The sequence below is a fragment of the Oryctolagus cuniculus genome, chromosome 3, assembly GCF_051225735.1.
Source record: "Oryctolagus cuniculus isolate XC-2025 breed Fujian yellow rabbit chromosome 3, ASM5122573v1, whole genome shotgun sequence".
Classification (NCBI taxonomy): domain Eukaryota; kingdom Metazoa; phylum Chordata; class Mammalia; order Lagomorpha; family Leporidae; genus Oryctolagus; species Oryctolagus cuniculus.
The window spans coordinates 79,291,990-79,319,301 of NC_142869.1; the positions used below are offsets into that span (position 1 = coordinate 79,291,990).

General features: G+C 40.0%; 1 protein-coding gene across 2 annotated transcripts in view; it reads left to right on the forward strand.

Annotated features, from left to right (window-relative positions):
- Window positions 1–5,304: 5,304 nt before the first annotated feature.
- IFIH1 (interferon induced with helicase C domain 1) overlaps window positions 5,305–27,312 on the forward strand; it is a 57,267-nt gene continuing 35,259 nt past the window's right edge. The window contains exons 1-3 of one of the 2 annotated variants that reach the window (XM_002712221.6): window positions 5,305–6,605; window positions 13,857–14,025; window positions 20,622–20,768. In XM_002712221.6, coding sequence (XP_002712267.3) covers window positions 6,153–6,605; window positions 13,857–14,025; window positions 20,622–20,768 — 769 coding nt within the window. In that variant the 5' untranslated portion in view covers window positions 5,305–6,152. Of the gene's footprint in view, window positions 6,606–13,856; window positions 14,026–14,178; window positions 14,260–20,621; window positions 20,769–27,312 lie in introns of those variants that run through there. The other variant, XM_089329115.1, reaches the window with a different exon arrangement.

A 27,312-nucleotide genomic window follows, 5' to 3' on the forward strand; every position in this document is an offset into this window, starting at 1 on the left:
ATCAGTTGTAATATCTCCCTTTTCAACTCTGATTTTATTGATTTGAGTTTTTATTTCTAGGTTAGTCTGGCTAATGGTTTATGAATTCTGTTTATTTTTTGAACAAAAGAGCTCTTCATTTCATCAATCTTTTGTATTGTTTTTAAATTTGTCATTTTGTTTATTTCTTCTCTAGCTTTTGTTATTTCTTTCATTCTACTGATTTGGGGCTTAGTTTGTTCTTGTTTTTCTGGATCCTTGAGCTGCATCATTATTTAATTGATACTTTTCCATTTTTTATGAAGACACTGATATCATTTTCCTTGTAACACTGCTTTTTCTGTATCCTATAAGTTTTTTTTTTTTTTTAAGATTTACTTATTTACTTGAAAGTCAGAGTTACACAGGGATAAAAGAAGAGGCAGAGAGAGGAGTCTTCCATCCACTGGTTCACTCCCCACTTGGCTGCAACAGCTGGAGCTGTGCCGATCCAAAGCCAGGAGCCAGGAGCATCTTCTGGGTCTCTCACAGGGGTGCAAGGGCACAAGGGCTTGGGCCATCTTCCAAAGCTTTCCCAGGCCACAGCAGAGAGCTCGATCAGAAGTGGAGCAGCCGGGGCAGAACCAGTGCCATATGGAATGCTGGCACTGCAGGCAGTGGCCTCACCTGCTACACCACCGCCACTGTGCACGCCCCTCCCATAAATTTTGACATGCTGCGTTTCCATTTTCATTGTTTTCAAGTAAACTTTTCTATTTCCTTTTTGATCTTCTCTATGACCCACTGTTTATTCAGAAGCATGTTGTCAAGTCTTCATTTAATCATATAATTCTAAAGTTTCTTTGCTGTTAATTTCCACCTTTCTTCCATTGTGGACAAAAAAGATAGATGACATGATTTCACTTTTTTTTTTTTTACATCTGTTGAAACTTGTTTTATTGCCAAATCTATGATCTATATGATCTTTTGCTTTTTATGTTGTTATATGTGATCGTTAATATATTTGTTTATTTTTCTTTTTTTAATATATTTTATTTAAGTTATACAAGTTTCACATATTTCCTTTATACCGTTATAGGAACATAGGGGCACTTCCCCCCTACCCTACCCCCCCACTCCCTCTCATATTCCCACTCTTAATTTCTACAGTGATCTTTTGTTAGTACACTTCCATATGCTCTCCTGCTCCCCTTTTCCCCTGCAACAAGGAATGCCCTGGGCTGTGGGCCTGGCTGGCTTTGCTCCTTTTTCTCTTTCTCTATGATGCCACACCTGTTATCAGCATCCTGCTGTGTTCTCACTGTTCTACTGCCTCAGGTCTCTTCCTTGGCTACTCACCTACCTTGTTTGGGTTTTCTTAGAGAAAGATGAGGCAAATATTGGGCTTCTCTATAAGACCTTCTTGAATCCAGAACCAAAATTTTAATGGAATTGTTGTAAATATTTGGGAAATGAGTATCAAAATCAAGTAGATTTAATTTTAATTTATTTTTCTATTTTGGGCCTAATAATGTTTTTCAAATGTCAAGCTGTGATAATATCCTAATACTTTTCCTGCTAAATTAGTCTATTGATTTCTTGCAGAAAGGGAACTTGACTAAATACTAGTTATTATAGAGAGTAAGTACATACTAAAGTATTTCCTTTATAAATTGTGCATTGCTTGAGGACTGATACCATCTCTCAGTCATTGTTTTTATGACTCTGGGTTGCAGTCACTTTGTAGGACATAAGCATTGCAGGCCTGGTGGTAAGAAGCTTACATTCCATCTTACAATCTTAGGATATTATACTGACATCATCTCATTTTACACTGATGCATTTGAGGTAACTTTCCTAATCACAATACAGTAGCTAAGGGATAGGGCTGAGATGGGAACTCAGAGGCTATGCTTTCCCTCAACTCTAGACTGCTGGGTTTTGAGCATCTAACACTTTATATTACACAAAATAAGGTCTTTGTTGATACAATTTAGTAAACAAAGAACAGAATTATAATTCTAGGGCTCTCATTAAACTAAATTTATTACCATTTTCTTTCTTTCTTTCTTTCTTTCTTTCTTTCTTTCTTTCTTTCTTTTTTTCTTTCTTTCTTTCTTTCTTTTTTAATTTTTGACAGGCAGAGTGGACAGAGAGAAAGAGACAGAGAGAAAGGTCTTCCTTTGCAGTTGGTTCACCCTCCAATGGCCGCCACGGCCGGCGCACCGGGCTGATCCGAAGCCAGGAGCCAGGTGCTTCTCCTGGTCTCCCATGGGGTGCAGGGCCCAAGCACTTGGGCCATCCTCCACTGCATTCCCTGGCCACAGCAGAGAGCTGGCCTGGAAGAGGGGCAACCGGGACAGAATCTGGCACCCCGACCAGGACTATAACCTGGTGTGCCAGCGCCGCAAGGCAGAGGATCAGTCCAGTGAGCCGCGGCGCTGGCCCCATTTTCTTTTTAAAAGACATTACTGGGGCCGGCTCTGTGGCACAGTGGGTTAACGCCCTGGCCTGAAGCACCAGCATCCCATATGGGTGCCAGTTCTAGCCGAGTTCAAGATCTGGCTGCTCCACTCCAGATCCATCTCTATGCTATGGCCTGGGAAAGCAGTAGAAGGTGGCCCAAGTCTTTGGGCCCCTGCACCTGTGTGGGAGACCCAGAGGAAGCTCCTAGCTTCTGGCTTCAGAAGCGGCGCAGCTCCAGCCATTGTGGAGTAAGCCTGAGGATTGGGGAGAGCCAGAGGATGGAAGACCTCTCTTTCTCTCTCTCTCTCTCTGCCTCTCCTCTCTCTGTCTGATTTTCAAAAAATAAATAAATCTGCTATATGTATTATTGGCCATTAAATTGTAGTGGCAGCTATGAGTTACTTATTCAATGTAGGAAATTCAAATGAAAAGCTAGAAAACAATGAGAACTTGTTATGCATCATTTCTGAATTAGTATATAGACAACAAAAGGGTGATTCTTAAAGATAATGGAGACTGAAATGTTACTCTGGGTTAAAAAAAAAAAAACTGTCAGGGCTAGAAAAATGGCAAAGATGTTGATCAGCAGGATTCCTCACCTCAAAGGAGAAAGAAAACTGATACTTACCCTGAGAAAGCCATGAAGAAGATGAAAGTGAAAGTTATTAGAAGAAACTTGACTTGAAAACATCCATTCAAAGGAAAAGCAGGAAATAAATTAGCATGCAGAAATATAGATGAAGCAAAGGGTATGTTTTGAGCAATTGAGGCTTGGCTTCTGCTTGCTTCACCTCCCTTCTTTGAAAGGGGTCTAACAAGATTGTGGCGGATGCTTTTCCATTTCTCCTCACAGCCTCTTACGGGTGCAGGATGACGCTTAGTTGAGAGTAAATATAAATTGTTACTGATAGACAGCATGCAACGCTAGCAGTGAGGGTTAGGCTCAGATGTTTACATGGAAAATCACACAGTGAAACTGTAGTGTGCACTTGTATCTGGCTTACCATATCTTCATAGCATTCTTCCTGACCTCATCCACTTAAGTTTATCTGATATTCTTTCAGGTTATTATTTATGTCTTCCCACTCTCATTGGAATGTTAACTACATAAAAGTAGGGTCTTTGTTCATTTCATTAACTGCATCTAGAACAGGGTTGATCATATGGAAAGTAGTTCGTACTTATATTTTTTAAATGATTAAATGAATGATAAACTCTGAATATAAAACACTTATTAAATATCTACTTTTCAGCTTTTTTCCCCCAACACAGCAATTCTGCATACCAAGTAAGTGAAACTGTTTCCCCATACTTAATCAGCAATTTTTTCTCATTCACCAGTATCTGAAACCAAAAAACAGAGGTTAGATGCCAGGGAAGTGGTTTTGTGTTGGTTGGTTGTTTTGGTTGTTGAGTTTGTACTTTAACAAGCTGAATGAAACTCACAGACACCTGGGGTAGTGAAGGATACATTTTCACAATAACATAAAAATTATTTCTGTAGCCCCAATAATAAAAATTAATAATTTGAATACTTCTGTAGAAACATTTAATTTGATTCTTTGCTGCTTGAGTATAAGATCAATTATTCAAATTACTAGAGTTCTATGAAGAAACAGAAAAGGAACAGTAGTGGACTGTGTATTGTCAAAGCAGATCAAGCCGCTGCCTGCAGTCCCATACTGGAGTACCAGGTCAACTCCACACTTCTCTGCTTCTGATCCAGCTCCCCGTTAATGGGCCTGGGAAAACAGCAGAAGATGGGCCTCTGCTACCTACATGGGTGACTTGGATGGAGTGCCAGATTCCTGGCTTCAGTCTGGCCCAGCCCCAGCCTTTGCAACCATTTGGGGAGTGACCCAGCAGATGGAAGATGTCTTTCTCCTTCTGTCCCTGTCACTCAGCTTTTCAAATAAATAAAACAAATGTTTAAAAAAAGAAGAAGCACAAAAGAACATTACAAATCTGGTCTACCTGTAGGATCCAGGTTCCACTCAGTTCAGAAACTTTCACAGGGAATTCTGACAGATCATCTGCTACAGTCAACCAAAATAAAACTCCTATTCCAGGAAGAAATCGTCAATAGCCTCCTAGCTGCACATTATTTTACTGGTTGCTGTAAATATGTTCCTTGCAAGAGAGAGAATAAAATAAGACAACATGCTACAAAGCGCTAGTGTGGATATTTTGTCCGCCCCCATGTCAACACTGGGACTCTGTATTTCTCTTACCTAGTCCAGAGTCACCAACCTTCCCCCACACAGCCAGGCTCACTGAATGCACTTTGCTAACAGATTCCTTTTCCTCAATACGTTCTTGAGACCCAAAATGATGCTCCCCACCCATACAATTCTGGCGGTGAGGTTCTAATTACTGTGTGCACACCACCATCAATAGCCACAGGATACCTCCTTAGTTTAGAAAGACACAATTACGGGGCTGCTGCACTGAAACCAAGCTGGTATTTTACAGTGTGGGTTCCTTTTTTTTCTCTCTCTCACTCTCTCCTGACATAAACAAATGTTGATGTTTACCACAAGTTGGTACATTAGTTGCTAATTAAGTTGCTAGCTGCTTCAGCCAAAACTTGCTGTCTTGAATCCAAGAAAAGAATGGCAGCTAAATCAAAAATAAAATTGTGGAGATTTTTGTTTGTTTGTTTTATTAAAAGAAAGTTGCCTATTAAAGAATATGAGGAAGTTACAGCTGGGAAACACCAACCTTTTCTCTCTGGACTTCCTCCTGGACTGAATTGGTTAAAGCCAGTCCCAGGATAGAGCTCTTTAAACACCAGCCATTTAAGCACGAGGCAGAAAAGTTAACTGCCTATCAGCACTTACTTTCTCATAGCCAACCCCCAAAGTCCCTGGGGAATAAGCTAGTTCTTGGGACGCCACAGGAGGTCAGGTTTATATTAGGAAGGCCACAGGGGTGACTTCTTCCTGGGGTACTAGGGTCCCAGGACTATGGACTGGTGTGTTCTTGGCTTCATCTCTCCCTGTCAGCGCGCCGGCAGGGACATTGCTTCCCGCTCATGTTAAGGAGCATTTTCTCTTCACTTCTCTTTCGGAAAGTCCGAAATCACAAGTTGCTCTGCCCTCAAATTTTAGCTGACAAAGGGGTGTGACGGCTGAAGCGGAACGCTGCCTGGAAGACAAAACACCGGCCCGGGGAGCACGGCGGGAGTGCCGCTTGTCTCACTTGGTTCCGGGGAGAATTCCTTTTCTTGTTTCCTCTCATCAAAGGAATGTCTTCACCCGGCCGACTTAAAGGTGGCTCCTCCCCGATCACACCAACTTCTCTGGGGGGACGGCTTAGGCGACGTCCCGGGAAGAGAATCGAAACAGAAACCAGTATCTCACCGATTAGAAAAGCCGCCTGCGGAAGGCAGGACTCAAGACAGCTCTCTCCCAGGGTGTAGAGGCCTCGCCCGGGACCCCGCGCGCCGCGCAGAGTCCAAGGGAGCCTCGTCCTCGCCCTCGGCCCCGAACTCTCCGCAGCAGCCGCCCAGGCTCCGCCCACCTGCCCACCTGCCCACCTGCCAGGCTGTCCAGGTGCGACTGGGTTCTGGGCGCTGGCCTAGGGGCCTTGCCCGCGACTTCTTCGCCGTCGTTTGGAACAACGCTGCAGACTGAGCCTGCTTCCGCAGGGCAGCTGACAGAGGCGCAGTTACCTCACCTGTTCACCTTTCCGTGGAGGGAATCCTCTCCCTTTTCCAAGGACTGAAGATGTCGAATGGTTATTCCGCAGACAAGAAGTTCCTCTATCTCCTCTCATGCTTCCGGGCCAGAGTGAAAATGTACATCCAGGTGGAGCCTGTCCTGGACCACCTGACCTTTCTGCCTGCAGATGTGAGGGAACAGATCCACAGGACAGCCGACACTTCTGGGAATGTGCAAGCAGTTGAACTGCTCCTGAGCACCTTGGAGAAGCAGATCTGGCCCCAGGGCTGGGCTCGCGAGTTTGTGGAGGCCCTGAAGAGCGCTGGCAGCCGTTTAGCAGCCCGCTACCTGAATCCTGAGCTCGCCGACCTGCCCTCGCCATCATTCGAGAACACTCATGATGAATGCTTCCAACTGCTGAACCTCCTGCAGCCCACGCTGGTAGACAGCCTTCTAGTTCGAGATGTCTTAGATAAATGCGTGGAGGAGGACCTGTTGACCACTGAAGACAGAAATCGGGTAGGTGGTATTCCAGATGGACCTGGGATTTTAGGTGATTGGCAGAGCAGGCATTGCTTGTACATCTGCCCCATTGCAATTGGCTTTTGACATCTTTCGGCCAATTTGATTCTCTTCTTGGAAGAGAGAATTTCTAGTCAATGTATGATTTTGAAAAATTAAACACAGATGTGTTAATACTCTATCCTTTCACTGAAATTAAATAAATAGCTTTAGTGATGATGTATACTAATAGGTGATGTTTATTGAACACTTAACTATGTGCAATGACTACAGTTTTTGACCTATATTATCACAGTTCATGTAGATCCTAATGTTGCTAACTCTGTTTTACAGATGAGAAAACTGAGGCAGGTAATAAAAAAATCGCTCAAGGTCTTCCAGGAAGAACAATGTAGAGCTAAGACCATCAGGTCCTAAAGTGTTGAATGTTGTGTCTTATCTAATGTAGTTCCACAGAACAAAGGTCAGCAAATTATGGCTCATGGGCTGAACTCAGGCTGTTACTAGCTGTTTGCAGGCCTACAAGCTAGAGATGATCTTTAGATTTTTGAATTTTCAGCATTTGGTGTTAGTGAAGTTTTATTGAGCACAGTCATACTCATGTATACATACTGACCATGACTCTTTACTCCTGTGGGTTTGGAAAGAACCTGTTAGGCTTCCAAATCTAAAGTAGTTATTATTTGGCCCTTTAGGAATAAAAAGGTGAGAGGGACTGACTTTTTTATTAAAAGGTCACAGGGACTTAAGCCTCTACTTAAGATGTCAACATCCTGTATTAGAGCGCCGGTTCAAGTTCCAGCTGCTCCACTTTTAATCCAGCTCCCTGCCAACTTACCTGGGAAAGCAAAAGATGATGGCATTAGTACCTGGGCTTCTGCCACCCAAGGAGGAGACCAGGATGGAGTTCTTGGCTGCTGGCTTTGGCCTGGCCCAGAATTGGCGGTTGCAGTCATTTAGGGGGTAAACCAGCAGCTGAAAAATCTCTCTTTCACTCTGCCTTTGAAATGAATAAATAAATCTTTTTTAAAAAAGAAAAAGAGGTCAGATACTGGAAACAGTATCAGCTGTATGTTTTACACTATGCTATTTAGTGTTTTTTTAATATTTTATTTTTTATTTATGTAAAGGGGAAAATGTCATGTTTTTCACATACAGTTTTAAGAACATAATGATACTTCCCTCCCCACTCTCCTTCTCTTATTTCCACCCTTCTTTCTCTTCCTTGTTTTTCTTTTAAACTTTGTAATGACTTTATAATCACAAGCTTAACCCTCAACTAAGTAAAGAATTCAGAAAAAAAAAAAAAAAAAAAAAAAAAAAAAAACACTGTTCCTCAGGAGTATAGACACAGGCTATAAATAACCAAATCTCAAAATGTCAACTGATTTTATATTACATTTTTATATCATATTAGTTACCATAATTCAGGGGGAAAACATATTTGTCTTTTGGGAACTAGTTTATTTCACTAAGCCTAATGGTCTCCAGTTGTATCCATTCTGTTTGAAAACACAAAATTTCATTCTTTTTATGTCTGAATAGTACTTCATAGTAGTACTCCATATATATATCACAGTTTCTTTATCTAGTCTTCAACTGATGGACATCTGGGTTGATTCCATATCTGAACTAAGTACAGATAACTCTTTCATATGTTGATTTAATCTCCACTGGGTAAATTCCTAGGAGTCGAATGGCTGGGTCATATGGTAGATCTATTTTCAGATTTCTGATGAATCTTCATACTGTCTTCAGTAATGGTTGTACTAGTTTACATTTAGTCTTGGACCAAGTGAGGAAATTACATACACATACATGTATTTTTCCTCATTTTTAAAATTTTATTTATTTACTTATGTACTTATTTTTATTTGAAAGAGCATCAGAAAATGATGCAGAAAGAGAGAGCCCTCATCCACTGATTCATTTGCCAAATGCTGGCAACAGTTGGAACAAGGCCAAGCTTAAGTCAGAATCCTGGAATTCAGGCTAAGTCTCCCACATGGGTGGCAGAGACCCAAATACTTGAACCCTCCCTTGCTGCCTCATTGACTGTACATTGACAGGAAGCTGGATGGGAAGCAGAGTGCAGGCTCAAACCCAGGCATTCCAATACAGGATGTGAGCATATCAAATGGTGTCTTAACCACTCATCCTAACACCTGCCCCCCTTTTTTTCTCCAATCAAAGTTTCAGCATTCTTTGGGACTAAAAATTTACACATAATTCATTGGGAAAACATATTGCTAGTTGACTTTTTCATATTAGTGAAAGAATAGTATATCTTTTAAAGGTAGCATTGTAACTAAGTACTTTGCACAGAAAAATGTTCACTGTTTCTCAAAGAGTGAAAATGTTGTGAAATATATAAATGCCTTCCTATTTTAATCTGACTTATTCAGGTTTGTAAGTAAAAAAAAAATTGGTTTGAAAGCATGTAGGCAAATGAACTTGAATCTAAAAGCCAAAAGCTGTGTACCATGTTATGAGTTTGACATCTTTCCCTTTGGTCTTTTGATGCAACAATTGTTTATATCTTTAGTATAAAGTCTGGGCATCAGATAGATTGGCTATACTCTATGACATGAGTTGGTCTTTCATGACTAAAGTTAATGGCCCCTCGCAGACTTGACAGACACAGAACCTATCCAGAGACCAAAACATACATCTGATTTTGATGGCTAGTTTTCCAACAAGTAAATTACACTGTTGTCTGTGGCGTTTATGTCATTTTGTGTATTGAGAACCAACTAGAACGCATTATAGTAGTCCAGCTGGATATGACAAATGTGTACATCACTGTGGCAAAATCTTAATTTGGAAGAAAGTGTGCAGCCTTCAAGCCAGCTGGAGATGGAAGATGGTATTTCCAGCCACAGTAGCTGTTAGGAAGTCCAGAAGCAACAGAGTCCAGTAACACCACAAAGCTGTTTGTGTTTGGTGGGGATGATGTCCCGACTGCCAGTGAAACAGCACTTCTCCTTATTTACTCTAAATACTTCTGCCTATCAGCATCACTTTTGTCTTGCCTGGATTGAATTTCTGCCAGCTAGATTTTATCCAAGTTCTTGATTCTGGCATGCTTGGAGGCAGCTAGCAGTGATGCAAAAGGATTTGACATAAAGGAGATACAAAGAAACTTTGGTGTAATAGTTAAGACCAAAGCACCCCAGACCCTCTCTGGATTCACATTTCACAGGAGCCTGAAGAGCTGTGTATTTGGGGCTCTCTGAGGAGCAATACTGTCCATGTGAGAGTCTGGAATAATTTTACATGTATCATTTAACAAGTATTATCAGCTCCAAAAATAAGCTATGGTGGACAATGGAAGGAAGCAACCTAGTTTGAAGAATTTGTATTGATGTGAAGTCAAAAATGAATGATTATATTATAGTGGCAAAATGTGATGGGAAACCACGAAGTTTTAGAATGGGAACATATGGATTTGCTTTTTACTATGTGTGTTACTTTGACTTTACCCATGAAAATGAACACCATAGCAAATTTTATTCTCACAGTTTCAAATGATACATTATGAAGAAGCTTTATAAATAATAATGAACTGTTTTGATATGAATAAGTTGAATTTTGTTCATGCACCTTTTTAACTTTATTGTAAATTTGAAGTTTCAAGGATTTAGGTAAATCTCCTATGTTGAAATTCAGATTTGCTTCTTAAAGTTCCTGTACTAAACTGATTTGAAGGAGAAATTATTGTTTTCATGTTTAGCCTCCCAGAGTCTAACCAGGATTAAGTTGGTGCTTAATAAGTGTGTTAGATACAAGATTGATTGATTGTATATATTTAAAAAAATGTCTTCAACAAGACTCGAAAACACATGGTATGTTGAGTTGCTTTGCTGAGAATTGGGAAATGATTGGAGGGCATAGGCCCTCCAAGTTTGTTTTTTTTCCGACAGCTTTAAAAGCTGTCAATATTTAAGCTTAGCTTAACTAAGTAAACACAACTTCTAAAAATTCTTTTTATTGCCATTCTTTTCCTGTTTTGCAGTAGACATTATTCACTTGATCTGTTCTCTGAGGGTTCCCACTCCCATCTCCCAGTTTCTGTCCCCAAAAACCATGCTAGTGGTGAGAAGACAAGAGAAACACAAACAGTCCTGCTTTCCTGGAGTTTCTGCTGTAGTCTTAATCAGTGTTCATGCTTCCAACAGTGGTTGCAAAATGTCTACTGTATGTGAGGAACTACTGGAAAATGAGAGCCTCAGCACAATTTACAAGGGTCATCTTATAAATCACAATAATAGAGTGATCCTTTTCAGTAAGCGAGTGCCTCTGTACTGCCCTCCTCTTGACATGCTGCTTCATGTCAGTTTGGCACACCCGTTGAATTAGACAGCCATCTGGAGCACAAGTGATCGCATAAACATTTCTATGCTGCTTTGATATCATCCCAACAACTGAAGACAGGTGGGTGATTCAGCCCTGGAGATCCCCACACCTTTCACTTCCTAGAACAACCAGATGTACTAGGATTGGTTCAGCTAGAAACCAAGTTTATTTCTTCCAACACAAGGTTGAGTACTCAAGTCAGCCTCCCTCCAGCTCATCAATCTGTTAGGCAAAAAAGGTAGGAAACATCGTTAATGACCTTTCCAGCAACAAAATTGAAATTTCTTAAAAATTGCACAGATAGTGTACGTACTTAAACATGCAGAAAATTATTAGCTCTAATTGTAATCGAGAATTCAGGATTTGGCCTCAAAAGCCAAATGCCCAGGATCAAACTCTACTTTTGCCACTTACTTGCTGTGTGACCCTAGACATGTAAGTATCTCTGTGCCTGGCATTTCTAATAAGTACAATGTGCTAATACTCTAGCTGCTGGACTAATACACACAAAGCCCTTAGAACAGCATTATGAACTATTCATCAATAAAAATAAAATATCCTTTGGGTAGACATGCTCTTCTGTACTGTGTAAAATGTTAGTGAAATGTTTGTAAAAGTAGATACTTTCTCAGTTGTCCATAATAATAGCTAACACTAAATTTGTGGCAGCTAACAAATTCCTGACATTAAAAGCATGTAAAAGGGCTGGGCTGTGGCATAATGGGTTTATCTTCTACCTGGGGTGCTGGCATCCCATGTGAATGCTGGTTCCAGTCCTAGCTGCTCCTCTTCCAATCCAACTCTCTGCTAATGTGCCTGGGAAAGCAGTGGAAGATGGCCCAAGTGCTTGGGCCCTGCACCCGAGTGGGAGACCTGGAAGAAGTCCTGGTTCCCAGCTTTGGCACAGCATCAGCTGTTGTGGCCTTTTTAGGGTGTGATTCAGCAGATGGAAGACGTTTCTCTCTGTCTCTCCCTCTCTCTGTAACTCTGCCTCTCAAATAAATAAATTAACCTTTTTTAAAAAGGCATGTGGGAAGGCCGGCGCCGCAGCTCACTAGGCTAATCCTCCGCCTTGCGGCGCCGGCACACCAGGTTCTAGTCCCGGTCGGGGCACCGGAATCTGTCCCGGTTGCTCTTCTTCCAGTCCAGCCCTCTGCTGCGGCCCAGGAGTGCAGTGGAGGATGGCCCAAGTACTTGGGCCCTGCACCCCATGGGAGACCAGGAGAAGCACCTGGCTCCTGTCATCGGATCAGAGCGGTGTGCTGGCTGCAGCGCGCCAGCCGTAGTGGCCATTTGGGGGGGGGGGGGTGAACCAACGGCAAAAGGAAGACCTTTCTCTCTGTCTCTCTCTCTCACTGTCCACTCTGCCTGTAAAAAAAAAAAAAAAAAAAAGAAAGCCATGTGGGATATATTTATAGCTTTAGAATTTTGTAGGAAAAAATACATTAAACAATCCGATCATACCTGTAGAAGATTGTCAATTGTTGATAAGAACTTTTGAGACTATCTAAGTCACTGTTTCTCATCTAGGTTGTTGATTAGAATCACATGAGGTGCTGTTAGCATTCCTTTTTTAAAAAAATGGGCTAACATAGACAAAATCAATCAGAATATTTTAGGGTGGATCCTAGACATCAGTATTTTTTAAGTTTCCAGAGGTGATTCTCACGTACATCTAGGATGAAGGAACCCTGAAAATTCTTTTCAGTTGCTTCATTTCCCTCGTGTGGAGACTGAGTTCCATAGAGATGAAGTGGCTTGCCTGATGCTATGGAATGCAAATGATGTGCTAATTTCTTTCTGCTCTAAACATGGCATGGTGTCTTTTCTTCAAATGTTTACTACTTTATTAGGACCCAGGGAAATTCACTGTGGTAATAACAAATTATACACATTGAAAAAGGAATTTACTAGATTAATCTGAAAGGGAAGGTAAATGAATGATAAAGATCATAATAAATGCTGTAGAAATAGTTTTTCTTAATTTTTTAAAAGATTTATATATTTTACTTGAAAGTCACAGTTAAACAGAGAGAGGAGAGGCAGAGAGAGAGAGAGAGAGAGAGAGGTCTTCCATCCACTGGTTCACTCCCCAGATGGCCGCATTGCGCCAATCTGAAAGCGAGATCCAGGAGCTTCTTCCCGATCTCCCATGTGGGTGCAGGGTCCAAGCACCTGGGCCATCCTCCACTGCACTCCCGGGCCACGGCAGAGAGCTGGACCGGAAGTGGAACACCTTGGTCTCAAAGCGGTGCCCATTTGGGCAGGCAGTGGCTTTACCTGCTATGCCACAGCGAGGGTCCCTTCTTCATATTTTAAAAAAGGAATCAATGTATAAAAAATTCTTGTAATATCAAATAAAAACACATTTGACAACAATTTATATCAATAAAATAAGAAAAATATTAACTAAGCAAAAATATGAATGTGTAGTAATTACTTCATATTAGTAATAGGGAAGAAACAGAAGTTGTCTGAGAAAGATTTGATTTTTCATATATAGAAACAATGAGCCTTAGGTGTACTGAAATAAGTGGATGAAAAGAGACATAACATGTCTAGAGAGTAAAGATGCCTTCTCTTCTACGCTTGTTGAGACTGAGATAAAACCTTTATTGGCTGAGATAAAACCTTTATTTCCTCAGTGTCAGGCTTGGCTATCTCAATGGCTTACAAACAACAGTGCATGTTTAAAAGGATGCTTGGCTCAGAGATGCTTCTTTCCTGGTAGAATTCAAAGTTGCTTAAGTAATGTTGTGGTTTTCTTTAGAATTTGAATATAAAGCACTTTTTTATACTTACGCTTAATTGTTCAATTTCCCTAAAGGATAGTTTGTTGAAATTTTTCAGAAGATATTCATCTTTTTTAATTATACTTTTCTCTTAAAACAGATCTCTGCTGCAGAAAACAATGGGAATGAGTCAGGGGTACGAGAACTACTAAAAAGGATTGTGCAGAAAGAAAACTGGTTTTCCACGTTTCTGGATGTTCTCCGTCAAACAGGAAATGATAAACTTGCGCAAGAGTTAACAGGCACCGAGTTCTTGGAGAGCAATGCAGGTATTTCTAATTTTGCTGTAGAAGATTTTGCATGATATACTTAATGATTGAGAGTTTAAAAAAGACACAATGTCAGACATCAAGGTTTTTAGAAGTAAAATGTAAAATTGTAAGGGATTTGATGGATCATCTGTTTTGTCCCTAGACAAATGAGGAAATCGATGCCTTAGAAAAGATTAACATTTTGAAGATCACAACACTCAGCAAACTGGGCTAGGATATTGACAGTTGACTGTGAGTCCAACCAAAACCCTTTCCACTATCTGTCTTGTCTTGAAAACATGATGATTGCTGGGTTTTTATCAAGGCATTCTTAACGTTCAATATATATAAATAACAGGAAATAATAAGAAATAAGAAAATAATTATTTGGTCATTACAACTCGACATATCTTTCTGAACCTTTCTATAAGTTTTTAAGAAATGTATTAAGGATTTGATGAAAGGCTTGTATTTAATAACATATATCAACAATACTTAATTTTAAAAATTATTCAATAACAGTAGTAGAAATAACATCTTATAACACTTTCACATATATTATTTGTAAATCTAATCTAACCACTTTTTATAGTATGTTTAGTATGTTTCCTATATTTTCAAAATTGTCGTATTAAGATAATTACAAAGGTTAATAAGTCAATCATACTCATTGTAATCACTGCCAAGTGATTTATTTCTCTTTTCATTTAATCAGTTATTCAATAAACAAATAGTGAATTCCAGATTTCCAGGTATTGTTCTAGGTGCTGGGAATATGGAATTAAATGAGATATACAAAGTCCCTCTTCCCATAAATCATACTTTCCAATAGAATGAGGTCCAGAACAAAATTTTCTAAATTATATATGCAATGTAAAAATTGATAGTCATAGGTGACATAAAAATAAATCTGAGCCATGAAGCAAAATTACTGAACTGTTAGAGAAATACCATGTTGTTTTTGATATATTATTTTATGAAATACTTTTATTTTTGTCCAGCAGTTTTAAATACAGAAGTATTTAAATAATAAGATACTTCAAAAAGTTCATGCAAATGCACAGTATGAGAAAACAGTGCATGGATTTCACAATTGTTTTGTATGAAAATAAACATCTTTTAATTCCTGTTTTCTACAAATTATTTGAAGTATGCTTAAAAATAGATATTTGTGGGGTTACCCATTTAAAGCTGGTCAATGGAGCTTTTAAAAGTCAGACGAATTCCATGAACTTTCCACCAGCAACTTCCACTGCTTCTGCCACCATTTTCTCTGTGGGTACACACTACACACAATCTTCAAATAGTTCATGGAAAATGCATATTCTGAAAAAGTGGAAAATTTTTGCAATAAATTAAATTTCTTTTAATTCCATTTTAGTAATTTTTGAGGTACTCCGTATATGTGTTTGTGTATACATAGACAGACACACACACATTGTTAAAAAATGTTTTACACTAGAGAAATAGACACAGTCAGTCAAATATTACATTATTAATTATTTGAAAACCCTAGATAATTGTAAAATGATATTAAATCAACTCTGAGGAGTATACTTCAAACAAGATGGCGGGGCAAGGCCCTGCTTCTTCACTCAGAACAAATGCTGTGCAGTGCCAGATGCTCAAGATTGCGATGAAGTAGAAAGCTCAAGGAGACGTTACGGCTCTCCCTTCTCTCTGGAGTTATTCAAGAAGTCAGGGAGCCTATCAAACCAAAGGTGACAATCCAGCTTTCAAAAGTCAGGGGATGATTCCATGATCTTCCATGGTCTGTCCCCTACAAGTCCCAGGGCTTATCACTATTGCAGAAAAAAAGCTCTTCCCCATCACAAGTAGTACCATGTGCTTGCAACATCAAGAGAAGATATTTTGCAGTCAGGTATTATTGCCGAGGCATTTCCCCACAGCTTAATTTTAATGTTGGTTTGCTGAGTCTAAGGGCACTTCCAGTCACATCTCTCCTGCACAAGTCAAGGATGAGTCTGGGCCCCACCCCAAACCGCCCCCTTTTATGGTAAGTTCTTTTTAGAGACTTCCTGGGACTATTACTGTCCTTCACAAACACTCTAAGACTTACATTTCAAAGGGAAATGACTGCATTTTAGGTGTTTTGTTTTCCAGATCATTTTGGCCTCACTGTATCAATAGACGTTAGAAGGCAACTTTTCACGTAACACAAAACTTTGTTATGCCCACCCCCAAAGTTAGAGAGTACCTGCCATTTTACCTTTGGGTAAGTTGTTTAGGAAAGTGTCTATTGGCATGATTGTTCAGGAAAGAGCAAATCTCATGTAATGCCTGTATTATGACATTTCTTAGAACATGTGCAAAGTATTTACACGCCTTCCTTTTTACTTTACTTATAATTTCTATAATTTTGCATTATGGTTAGGTCACTGTGTATCTATTTAAAAATTACTTGGGAACTAGTTTATCCAAATTTTCCCAGCACAACTACATCTGAAGGTACTTTTGAAAGTTTATGGAAAAGAACAAAGAAAGATAAATTAGGCTAGCGGAGGGGCAGTGTTTGACCTAGAAATTAAGACGTGTTAATATGGCTGCATCCTTATGATATCTGGATTGAGGTCCTATCTCTGTTCCTGATTCCAGCTTCCTACTACTGCAAAGCTGGGAGTTGTCTGTGATGGCTCAAGTAGTTGGGTCCATGCCACCCATGTGAGAGACCGGTATTAAGTTCTTGGTTCCTTGTTTTCACCTGACCACTGTGTGTATTTGAGGAATGTACTAGCAGATGCAGATGGGAGTTATCACTCTCCCTCTGTATCTCTGTAAATAAATAAATAAATAAATGGTTTTCAAGACAGAAAAATAAATTTATCTTTTTGCAAAAATATTTTGAAATCCCCACATAGTTTTTTCCATAATGTGCACTTGCAATGAACTTCGTGAAGACTCCTCATGTACTGGCTGGCTAGAGAGAAGCACTCTAAAAGTGGGTAAAGCCTGTGGAAATAAAAGCAGTAGCATTATCTTTCTCTGTCTCCCTGGTCCCATGGGGCAGAGCTGCCTCATTTGGGGCTTCTCCCCTTCTTAACCAAAGTGAGTGGTCATGAATGCTGACTCAGCCCTGTGGGCTTTTGTGAGAGCAGTGAGCAGAGTAGAAATGAGCCTCTAGGTTTTCTTTAAAGGTTGGATGGAAAATGCCAACCATGTCTGGAACTCAGTGTTCTTTTTTCTCTGATGTTTATTAACATAAAGAAAGCAGACTTCATGTATTTCATAGACAGAACTCTAAGAAGATAACTGGGCTTGCCTCTCTTCTTCCCTTCAGTGTTCTGGGACTCTCCTACCCGTCCTTCCTGCATTCCAGCTCACTCCTGACCAACTCATTCCAAATCAACGGGACATAATTTTCATATCTTCAGGACAGTCAAGCAGGGAGTCAATGATTTAAGTATGAGTACTGTTTGTTGAAGTATACATCTGAGTAATAGCAGTCTGAGCACTTTTCCAGCAGGCCTTGGTGATAATATAATTATCTTTGTTCAGTGATTAGGAATTGCTGTGGCCTGAACTGTATCTCCTCAAAACTCATAGCTTGAACCATTAACCCTCAATATGACTATATCTGGAAATAAGGTCTTTGGAGGGAATTATATCCAATAGGACTGCTACTTTACAAGAAGAGGGAGAGAGGGAGGGAGGAGGAAAGAAAAGACAGACAGAGAGAGAGAGAGAGAGAGAGAGAGAGAGTTCACTCTGACTCCATCATGTGAGCACACTGTGAGAAGGCGACCAATTTACTCAATTCCAGGAGAGAAAACCATCTCTAGACTTTGTCTTAGCTGGCATCTTGACCTTGGACTTCCAGTCTCCAAAGCTGTGAGGAAATTTTTGTTGCTTAAGTCACCCAGTAGTGGCCTGAGCTGACCAGTATGAAATTTGGTACCAAAAAGTAGGGTTCTGCTGGAACAAAACCCAAACATGTAAAAGTGGCTTTAGAACTGGGCAGTGAGTAGAAACTGACATGCTGGCAAAGAACATGGTGGATGGTGTTCTAGTATTTTGTAGAACACAGACCTTACGAGTGATGAATGTGGATATTTAGCTTAAGTGATTTCTGAGCAAACTGTTGAAAGAGAGGCTGTTTCCCCTGGCTCCTTATGGCAAAATGCAAAAGAAAGAAAATGAATTAAAGAAAGAATTGTTAAGCAAAAGAATTCAGAATTTGAGGACTTGGAAAATTCCCAGCCTATCCCATATTTTTTAAAAAAGGAAGAAATGGAGAAAATGTGTTCTGCAGATAGTGCTGTGAGTGGCTGCACAACCATTTGAAAAAGAGATCATGAACTTAATCAGCCAGTTCAGCAACAGTCAGGAATAGATAGGAATATCCAGCAAAGGCACTGCCATTTTTAAATAAAGGTAACAGGGAATGCAGGATGGAATGAAGAAAAACTGTTGGACTTCTTGAATTCTGCTGAATGAAAACGTAAAGATATCTGGCTGTGAACAAGGAAAGAGTGACCTCAACGACAATTCAGCAATTGTAGGGCTGCCACTCCTACCTCAGGCTCAGGGACAAGGCTATTTCCATATCAGTTTCAAGGTTTGAGCTGCCTTTCTGGGTACTATGGGCTGGAATGACCCTGCCTAGTACCTTAGAAGCAGAGACACCCTCACCGAGAACTGCATGCTAGGGTGCTGCCCTACAGGGCCCTAGGGTGAATCTGCCATCCCAGTGAAGCTACAGAGCAGAGTAACAAACCCAACACAAAGAGTCTGCAGTCTCAAACCTGTTGGGATTTTCCCTGCTAGGTTTGGAACTTGCTTGAGAACCCACCACTTGTTCCTTCCCTCTTAATTCTCCCTCTTGGGATATATTCAGGAATCCATAGCTTGTCTGGTTTCACAAGTGCACAGCTGGAGAATTGGCCTCAGCATGATTCATACCTCCAGCCTAACCCATACCTGACCTGGATAATGTTTAGATGAGACTTTGGACTCCAGACTCCACAGTTGATGATGAAATAAATTAGCATATTTGGGACTGTGAAAATGTAATTAATATATTTTGCTATGAGATATTCATTTGGAGAGTGCAGGAGTAAAATATAATAGATAGAATTGTGTCTCCTAAACATCATATGTTGGAGCCCTAGCCCTCAAGGATGTTGTGTCTGGAGATAGTGTCTTGAGGAAATAAGTAAAGTTAAATGAAGTCATAGGATTGAGGTTTTATGAGAAGAGGAAGAGATAGAAACATCTCTTTGTTTTCATCACGTGAGGGTCCACAGTGAGATGACAGGTGTTTGCAACCAAGAAGAGAGACCTCACCAGGCTTCAACCCGCTGGCACATTGAGCTGGGACTTTCTGGGTTCAGAACTGTGAAAAAATAAATTTCTCAGGTGCAAGCTGCCCATTCTACTGCATGTCACTATGGCAGCATCAGGGAACTAATGTAGAAGCCAGGACTCTGACTTCTTGGACTTACTTAATCCCGGTTCTTCCCAAGATTGAGACTGTTGGCCAGATGCTTTCCCTCTGTGCCTGTTTCCCTTTCTGTGAAATACAAGTAATAATATCACTTATCCTTTAGAATTATTTTCAAGATTGGATTATTTAATGTATGTAAAGTGTTCTAAGGTGAGCACAAAATTAAATGGGCTGTTATAATCATAAACCCCAAACATGCATAATATCTGGCCGAAAACACAGCCAACTTGGATTGTTGTCTAAAGTCACAAGAGTTTTCTTCAGGAAATTCTCCACACGCAGTTGGACATCTTTTCCCCTGATGCATGAAGGTGAGCTCCTCTGAAATGATGCTGTGTGTCTCTATGGCAGCAGTCTTCTCTGACAGATTGCAGCCTTAGGAGAAGGACCAGGAACTTGTGTTTTCCTTTGTGTCACACATGAGCCCTTAAGAAAACAGTCACTACACATCGGCTAAAGGAATGAAGCCAGAAAAGAGGAATGGAAAAAAAGGAGAAAAGAAGGATACAAATATTTCATTCAATTAAAATAATTCCAAGAATGCAAAATACGTGAATTTAGGCTGACATTAAAGCAGATGTACCTCTCGTGTAGAACATACAGTGAGTGAACAAAATGGCATGAGCACAGACTAAAGGGAAACTTCCAACTCTGCATTTTCATTAGTTCAGGCTCAGATGTGGCTTTGTGTAACTGAGTAAGTGACTTACTCCTTAAAGGTCATGGTCAGACAGGAAATCATCTCCCTGTCTTTGTGTTTAACATTATACTTAATTATTTTCTTTTTAGATTAAATTAAATGATTACAAGGAATTATTCACTATGTCCATATTTAATATAAATATACCATGTCATAACAAAAAACATTCTAAATCTTTCAAAACTTCAAAGTATTAATATTTATTAAAACAAATTTCTAATGAGGATCCTTGTTTTTTTTAAAAAAAAAACAACAAAAGCTTTCATATTGTACAAAACCAGTCATTGCAAAAAAATTTATACTCTGTTCATATTTCAAATTGTTTAAGCATATTCAGGTAACCTCTGTTTACTACTCTCATTTTGTTCTAAAAATTACAGTAACAGTTATGCTCACTGTATAAAAAACTTGCCTAACACTATCATGTACATTCTAAACTTTTACTCACAGAGGCTGAAAATGTATCACAAGAAGATGGTCCTGAAGTTCAAGAGCTGCTTTATTCAACCGCAGATCAGCCAAGTCCAGAGAAAGAGGGATGGGACATGGAGAACAATTCATCAGAGTCATCTTTTGCAGATTCTTCTGTAGTTTCAGGTATTTGGATCATGTACAAACTTTATATATACAATTGCTACTTCTAAAAAATTCCATTAGTGTACTGAGGGTTTCACAACCTAATAAACAAAGAGAAAATTTGGGCATTGGGGTTTGTGAGCACTTTTATTAAAAATAATATGTTTATAAGTGATTAAATTGAAATGATTCCCCCTTGACCAAATTTTTTAAGTAAATACAATATCAATGTATTATAAATATGAACACTTTTCTTCCAATTTTACGTTACAAAAAAAAATCCATGGTCATTCCAATGTGATAAGTGTCAAAAGGTATACCCTGTTTCCATGGTTTCCAAAGTGCTTTCAAATAAATTATTCAGTTTAATTCACCCCAAACCCTAAAAGTTAAATGGGGTCATTATTTTTTCAACTGTTTGACAAACTAGAATGTTCCGAGTGGTTTAGTGGAGTTACAGAGAGAAAAACCGAGGCTACAAAATGGAAGACAAAACAAATGCTGAATTAAGGCTGGCTTGAATTGGTGTGAGAACAACAGGCCATAATGTTTACCTTTCAGATACTGAAATTGCCCTGGAAGAACGCAACTAATTTAATTATATCCCTCTCTCTAATTTGTTTATGGCTGGAGAATCTTCCTTTCCATTTGCCTCCCCAAGGACCACATTTCCACGAGAAATAGTTGCTTGAAGTCTGTGCTGTGCTGTCTGGCTGCCATGCTTTCTGGGTGGGCTTCCCAAGGGTTGACACGATGACATTTCACACTCACAGTGAAATCTTAAGAGGGTGGAAACCTGATCTGACTGTGGTGTTTGGAGACAGGGCATTTTGGGTGGCGGTGGTGATGAGGTTCATCAGGATGGGTTTTGAACACTGTGGTTCCTTAAGAAGAGAGACCAGGGGAGGCACACATGTGTACACACAAACACACACACACACACACAGGGTCTCTTACCATGAGATACTCTGGCCTGTCTTAGACTCTTCCAGCAAGAAAGCTGTCACCAGATGCAGAGCCTTGAAACTCTACAGCTGTGAGCTAAATGAACCTCTTTTCTTTATAAAGTTACCCAGTCTCAAATATTTCATTACAGCAACACAAATGGACTGACATTAGGGAAAAGGAAAAAAGTCTCGAGTGATAGCATGTGCCAGTCTCTGTGGTGTAAGTACTCCCACAAAGGCTTATTTCAAGCTTCCAAAATAAGGTCACAGGAGACAAGGCTGGGAAGGGAGGTGCAGTAGCACACCGTTGTATAGTAATTCCCCCATTCAGATACCAGAGGTCTGTATAGCCTCAAGATGGCAGATAAGAGTGGATGAATAAAATGACCAGGAAGTCACAAGTTCTATGTTTATTACCATCATTTTGATATGATTTACTTTGTTATAAGCTTATGTAATTTAGTTGTTCAAAAGATTTCTGTATCTGAAAGGCAACTGCAGAGAGAGACAGAGACAGAGAGATCTTCCATCTGCTAGGTTCACCCTTAAATGGCAGCAAAGGTTAAGGCTGGGTCAGACCAAAGCCAGGAGTCTGGAGCTCCATCAGAGTCTCCTATTTGGGTGGCAGGGGCCCAAGCACTTGAGCCATCTTCCACTACTTCCACAGGCACATTAGCAGGGAGCTGGATCAGAAGTGGAGCAGCCTGAACATGAACTTTTGCTTCACTGTGGGATGCTGGTATCCTGGATAGCAGCTTAACTTGCTGTGCCACAATGCAGACTCCTAATTTAGATTTTTAAGAAATAGCTATTTAACAACTGGCTCTGAAAATTCAACAATTGGCTCCTGTGAGCCAGTATAAACTAATTCCAGGACATCACTGCAAAGTTTATTACTTTCTACTCAGAAAAGTATTAAATCTCCATTGAAGGAGATTTCAGATGCATGTATACACGCAAAGAAGTCACCCATATTCCTACAGAGCTTATACATAGTGCACATGATATTGGGGTATCTGTCTTTTTTTTTTTTTGACAGGCAGAGTGGACAGTAAGAGAGAGAGACAGAGAGAAAGGTTCCTTTGCCATTGGTTCACCCTCCAATGGCCTCCACGGCCGGTGCGCTCCGGCCGGCGCACCGCGCTGATCCGATGGCAGGAGCCAGGTACTTATCCTGGTCTCCCATGGGGTACAGGGCCCAAGTACTTGGGCCATCCTCCACTGTACTCCCTGGCCACAGCAGAGAGCTGGCCTGCAAGAGGGGCAACCGGGACAGAATCCGGGAACCCTGACCGGGACTAGGACCCGGTGTTCTGGTGCCACAAGGCGGAGGATTAGCCTATTGAGCCTCGGCGCCAGCCTATGTCTTTTTACATGCTAAGATGTATATTTACAATGGATAGTCATTAGCTATCATTTCACAGGATTTAAAACAATCTCTTTTTTGTTTATTTTGATCTTCTTGAAAGACAGCATGACAGAAAGAGAAAGATAGAGGGAAAAAGAGACAGAGACAGAGAGAGAGAGAGATCTCCCATTTACTGGTTCACTCCCCAGATGCCCACAACAGCCAGGGATGTACCAAAGCCAGGAGCCAGGAACTCTGTTCAAGTGGCAGGAGCCTAAGCACTTGAGCCATTATCCACTGCTTCCCAGGCACAACAGCAGAGAGCTAGATTGGTAGTGGGGTAGCTGGGACTCCAAGTGGAACTCAGATGTGAGATGCCTGCATTCCAAGTGGCAGTATAACCAACTGGGCCACAATGCCCACCTCCTACAGCATGGTTTTTAATGATTAAATAATAGTCCTATAATAATAGTAAATAATTAAGTAAATAATAGTAAATAATAGCATTTGAATTCAGTATAATTAATTAACCAATTATTGAACATTTAGGATTTTCTCAATCACTACATCATAAATAATGCATTGCTAGCTCTCATATGTATGTCACAGTTACTTCTTAAAAATACTACATGATTAGAATGTCTGATTTATACAATTTTAGCACATTTGATACTTAATGTCAAATTTCACTCCAGGAACTTGTAACTAGAGTGAATTAATGTGTTCTCCAACAGTAAGGGAGAATGGTTTTTCCCTGAATTTTCTTGTTTAAGTCCTAACATCATTTTCAATATTTGCTAATTAGATGGTTATAAAATGCTATTTTGTTATTTGAATTTTTTTTGTTTCTATTGAAATGTTTTTCCACATTCATTAACTTTGTGACTGTGCGGTTGATTACTTACTCATTTTCCCATCAGGCTATTTATATTCTTGTTGGCTTCTATGAACTCTCTAAACATACAGCAATCATTTGTCACACATAGTACCAATATTTTTTATGGTTTGCTTACATTTTAGCTTGTGTAGGTGTTTGCTTTTTTTTTTTTTTAATTTGAAAGTCAGAGCTACAGACAGAGAGGGAGAGGCAGAGATAGAGAGATCTGTCTGCTGGTTCACTCATCAGATAGCCACAACGGCCAGGGCTGAGCCAGGCTAAAGCCAGGAGCCAGGAGTTACATCCACTTGTACCACATGGGTACCAGGGGCCAAAGTACTTGGGCCATCCTCTGCTGGCCATTAGCAGGGAGCTAGAATGGAAGCGGAGTGGAACCACTGCCAGCGTCACAGGCGGGGCAGCTTTACCTGCTATGCCACAATGCTGGCCCAGGTGTTTGCTTTTTTGATACAGTGTTTCTGAGGATTTGCTATTTAATAAACCACCTGGAGAATGGGATCTTACTGCACTGCAAATTCGGATCCAATAGCTCCCGAGTGGGGCCTGAGATCCTACTTTTCCTACGAGTTGCTGCTATTGGTCCTGGATCACCCTTTAGGTCATGAGGGTGCATGTACTGGAATAGTCAAGCTGCTCAACTTGAATTCTGGAGGACACTTTTTGCTTTTCTGTTGAGGAGCTGCACTGCCCCTCAGAAATCATGGGCTGCTCTCTGAATGTGAGACTTCCATGTTTTGATAAACTTCCTTGGTAGGCCACCTGACACCTCTGTAGATTGGCGACTGTTTCCTAAATCACAGAGAAAGACTTGAAGACAGAGCCGAGGCTGGGAGATGATCTTGTGTCTGAGACGAAGGTATTCACCAAAAATTGCCAGACATAGCTCATCAGCTTAGAGTTTGTCAAGTCTGGCTTTCAAAGCAGACAAAATTCAAGGGAAATGCTCAGCTGGCGCCATGGCTCACTAGACTAATCCTCCGCCTTGTGGCGCCGGCACACCGGGTTCTAGTCCCGGTCGGGGCGCCGGATTCTGTCCCGGTTGCCCCTCTTCCAGGCCAGCCCTCTGCTGTGGCCAGGGAGTGCTTGGGCCCTGCACCCCATGGGAGACCAGGAAAAGCGCCTGGCTCCTGGCTCCTGCCATTGGATCATCGCGGTGCGCTGGCCGCAGCGCGCTGGCCGCGGCGGCCATTGGAGGGTGAACCAACGGCAAAGGAAGACCTTTCTCTCTGTCTCTCTCTCACTGTCCACTCTGCCTATCAAAAAAAGAAAAAAAAAATTCAAGGCAAATGCTGTATTTATTTTTCTTTTTTTATATTTAATATAAAACATGAGAATGAGTTTTGTGGGGAAAAAAAGTCTGCATCATGATAATGACTTTAGGGGGCAAGTTATTTGTTTGTTTTCCCTCCTCTCTTCCTTTCACATTTGGTATTTAACAAATGGTTATCAGACTCCTCTCCTGTGCCAGGCACCTTGCTCAGTACTGTGCATACAGAAATAATGGCTTAGGCCCCCATGGAGCTTTCCACTGAGGGGGCATCCATCAAACCATGGTAACTCTACAGCTATGCCTGCAGTAGATGCCATGAAAGAGCAGTGCAAAGTACTAAAATATATAACAGTCTCAGAACTCGTAAAAGTTCAATAAGCTGGCTCTAATCTGATAAGCACTGTAACTGTCTTCTAGTCTGTAAGATCCTTAGTATGTCTGCATTTCTCCTGTGCATTTGTGAGCAGATTAGTGTGATCCATTCTGGTCCTTTCCTGAGCAATAACAAAGGGTAACTGTATAAAAATATATGAGAGCAATAGCTTCAGACAGTTCTGATGCTACATGTTTGGGGTCGTTCCCAGTGTCTTTTCATTTTTTTGTTCTTAAGAACTAAAAACTACTGATATAAATAACTATAAAATACCACTAGCCCAGAGAAGTTATTCAAACTTCTTTGAGCCAAGTATTTGTTTTTAAAGATTGAAGTTTTATTGCAAAAATTTACTATAGAAGGATCTTTGCCTACATGGGAATTCTTATAATTAACAATCAAAACAAATGTGAGAGTATTCATTAGTCCCTAATATTCATTTGTGTAATTTTTGTGTATCTTCTTGAAATTGATAGTGTATAGTTATTTTGATTTCCAATATATTGGATTTATATTTCAGAGTTATCAATGTTGCATTGAAAAAAACTTGTTACTTAAGCTGTAAATGTCTGTACTTGCATTTGAATTTTATGTGTGATGAGAAACAACTGACAAATTATTTCTAATTTTATATTAAAATTTTTCTAATTATTATTTTTGAACCAGTTTCTAAGAACTTTTTCATTGCATAGTAATCTTGGATTACCCAAATGCTGTTATTTATTTATAGCTTTCTTGCAGAGATACTTTATATCCAATAGCATTTCAAAAAGTTAATGAAATTGGAATTTTAAAAAGTTTGGTACAAAAATTTTGAAATCTATGCATAGCTGGTACATTCAAGAAGGTTCATGAAAAATGCATATCATATCCTGTTGATGGATTTCAAAATCATATATTGTTTTTAACAACTTTTACCCCTTAACCCGCCAGATGGGTAAGACACACTACCATTATCAACAGTAGTCCACCCTGAAGTCAGTTTCATTTAGTTAGATATTTTTGTAGGAGCAAACATTGTGATCTCATGATGTGTGCATACAACAAATAATGACCCAAACAAGGAAATTACCATATCATCACCTCAAACCTCCAGAAAATGATTTTAAACATCTCTCTCTTTCATTCTACCAGTGATATTTCAGAATTCTGCAGTGAATAATTCTAGAGGGGACTGTGTCACCATGTCTCCACACGTGGGAGCCGGCATTTGTTCTTTCTTCCCCACCTCCATGGGTGATCAACTACTTCCTATTAACAAAATGTTTACTAGTTAAGATAAACCAAAAAGTGTTTTTCCCCCTAAAATTGCACCCTTCTCTAAAATCAACAAAACCATTTCTAAACATTTGAAGAGTTCTCAGGCTACTACACTTTCTTTAATGCTGGATGTTATATGCTGTTGCCTTGTAACTCACTTCTCATCTGATCACAAGACGACACACAAATCAGTGGTGTTTTTTGGACTAACACTTCCCTAAAAAATGCCAGAGTAACATAAAACTCACAATCATTTTCTTATATTAAAATATTTTATTTACATCAAGTGAACAGTTATGTAGACACCTTAATTCTATAATCTTACAGCAAAATTGGTTATACTATCATGTTTAATTGTCTGCTATTGTTGCTTGTCAAAACAAATGAGTAGTCAGTTTACACTAGCATTTTTATTTTACGATTTTAAAAGTAAGTCTCTATAGTAACATAATGTAGATTGTATTTAAAT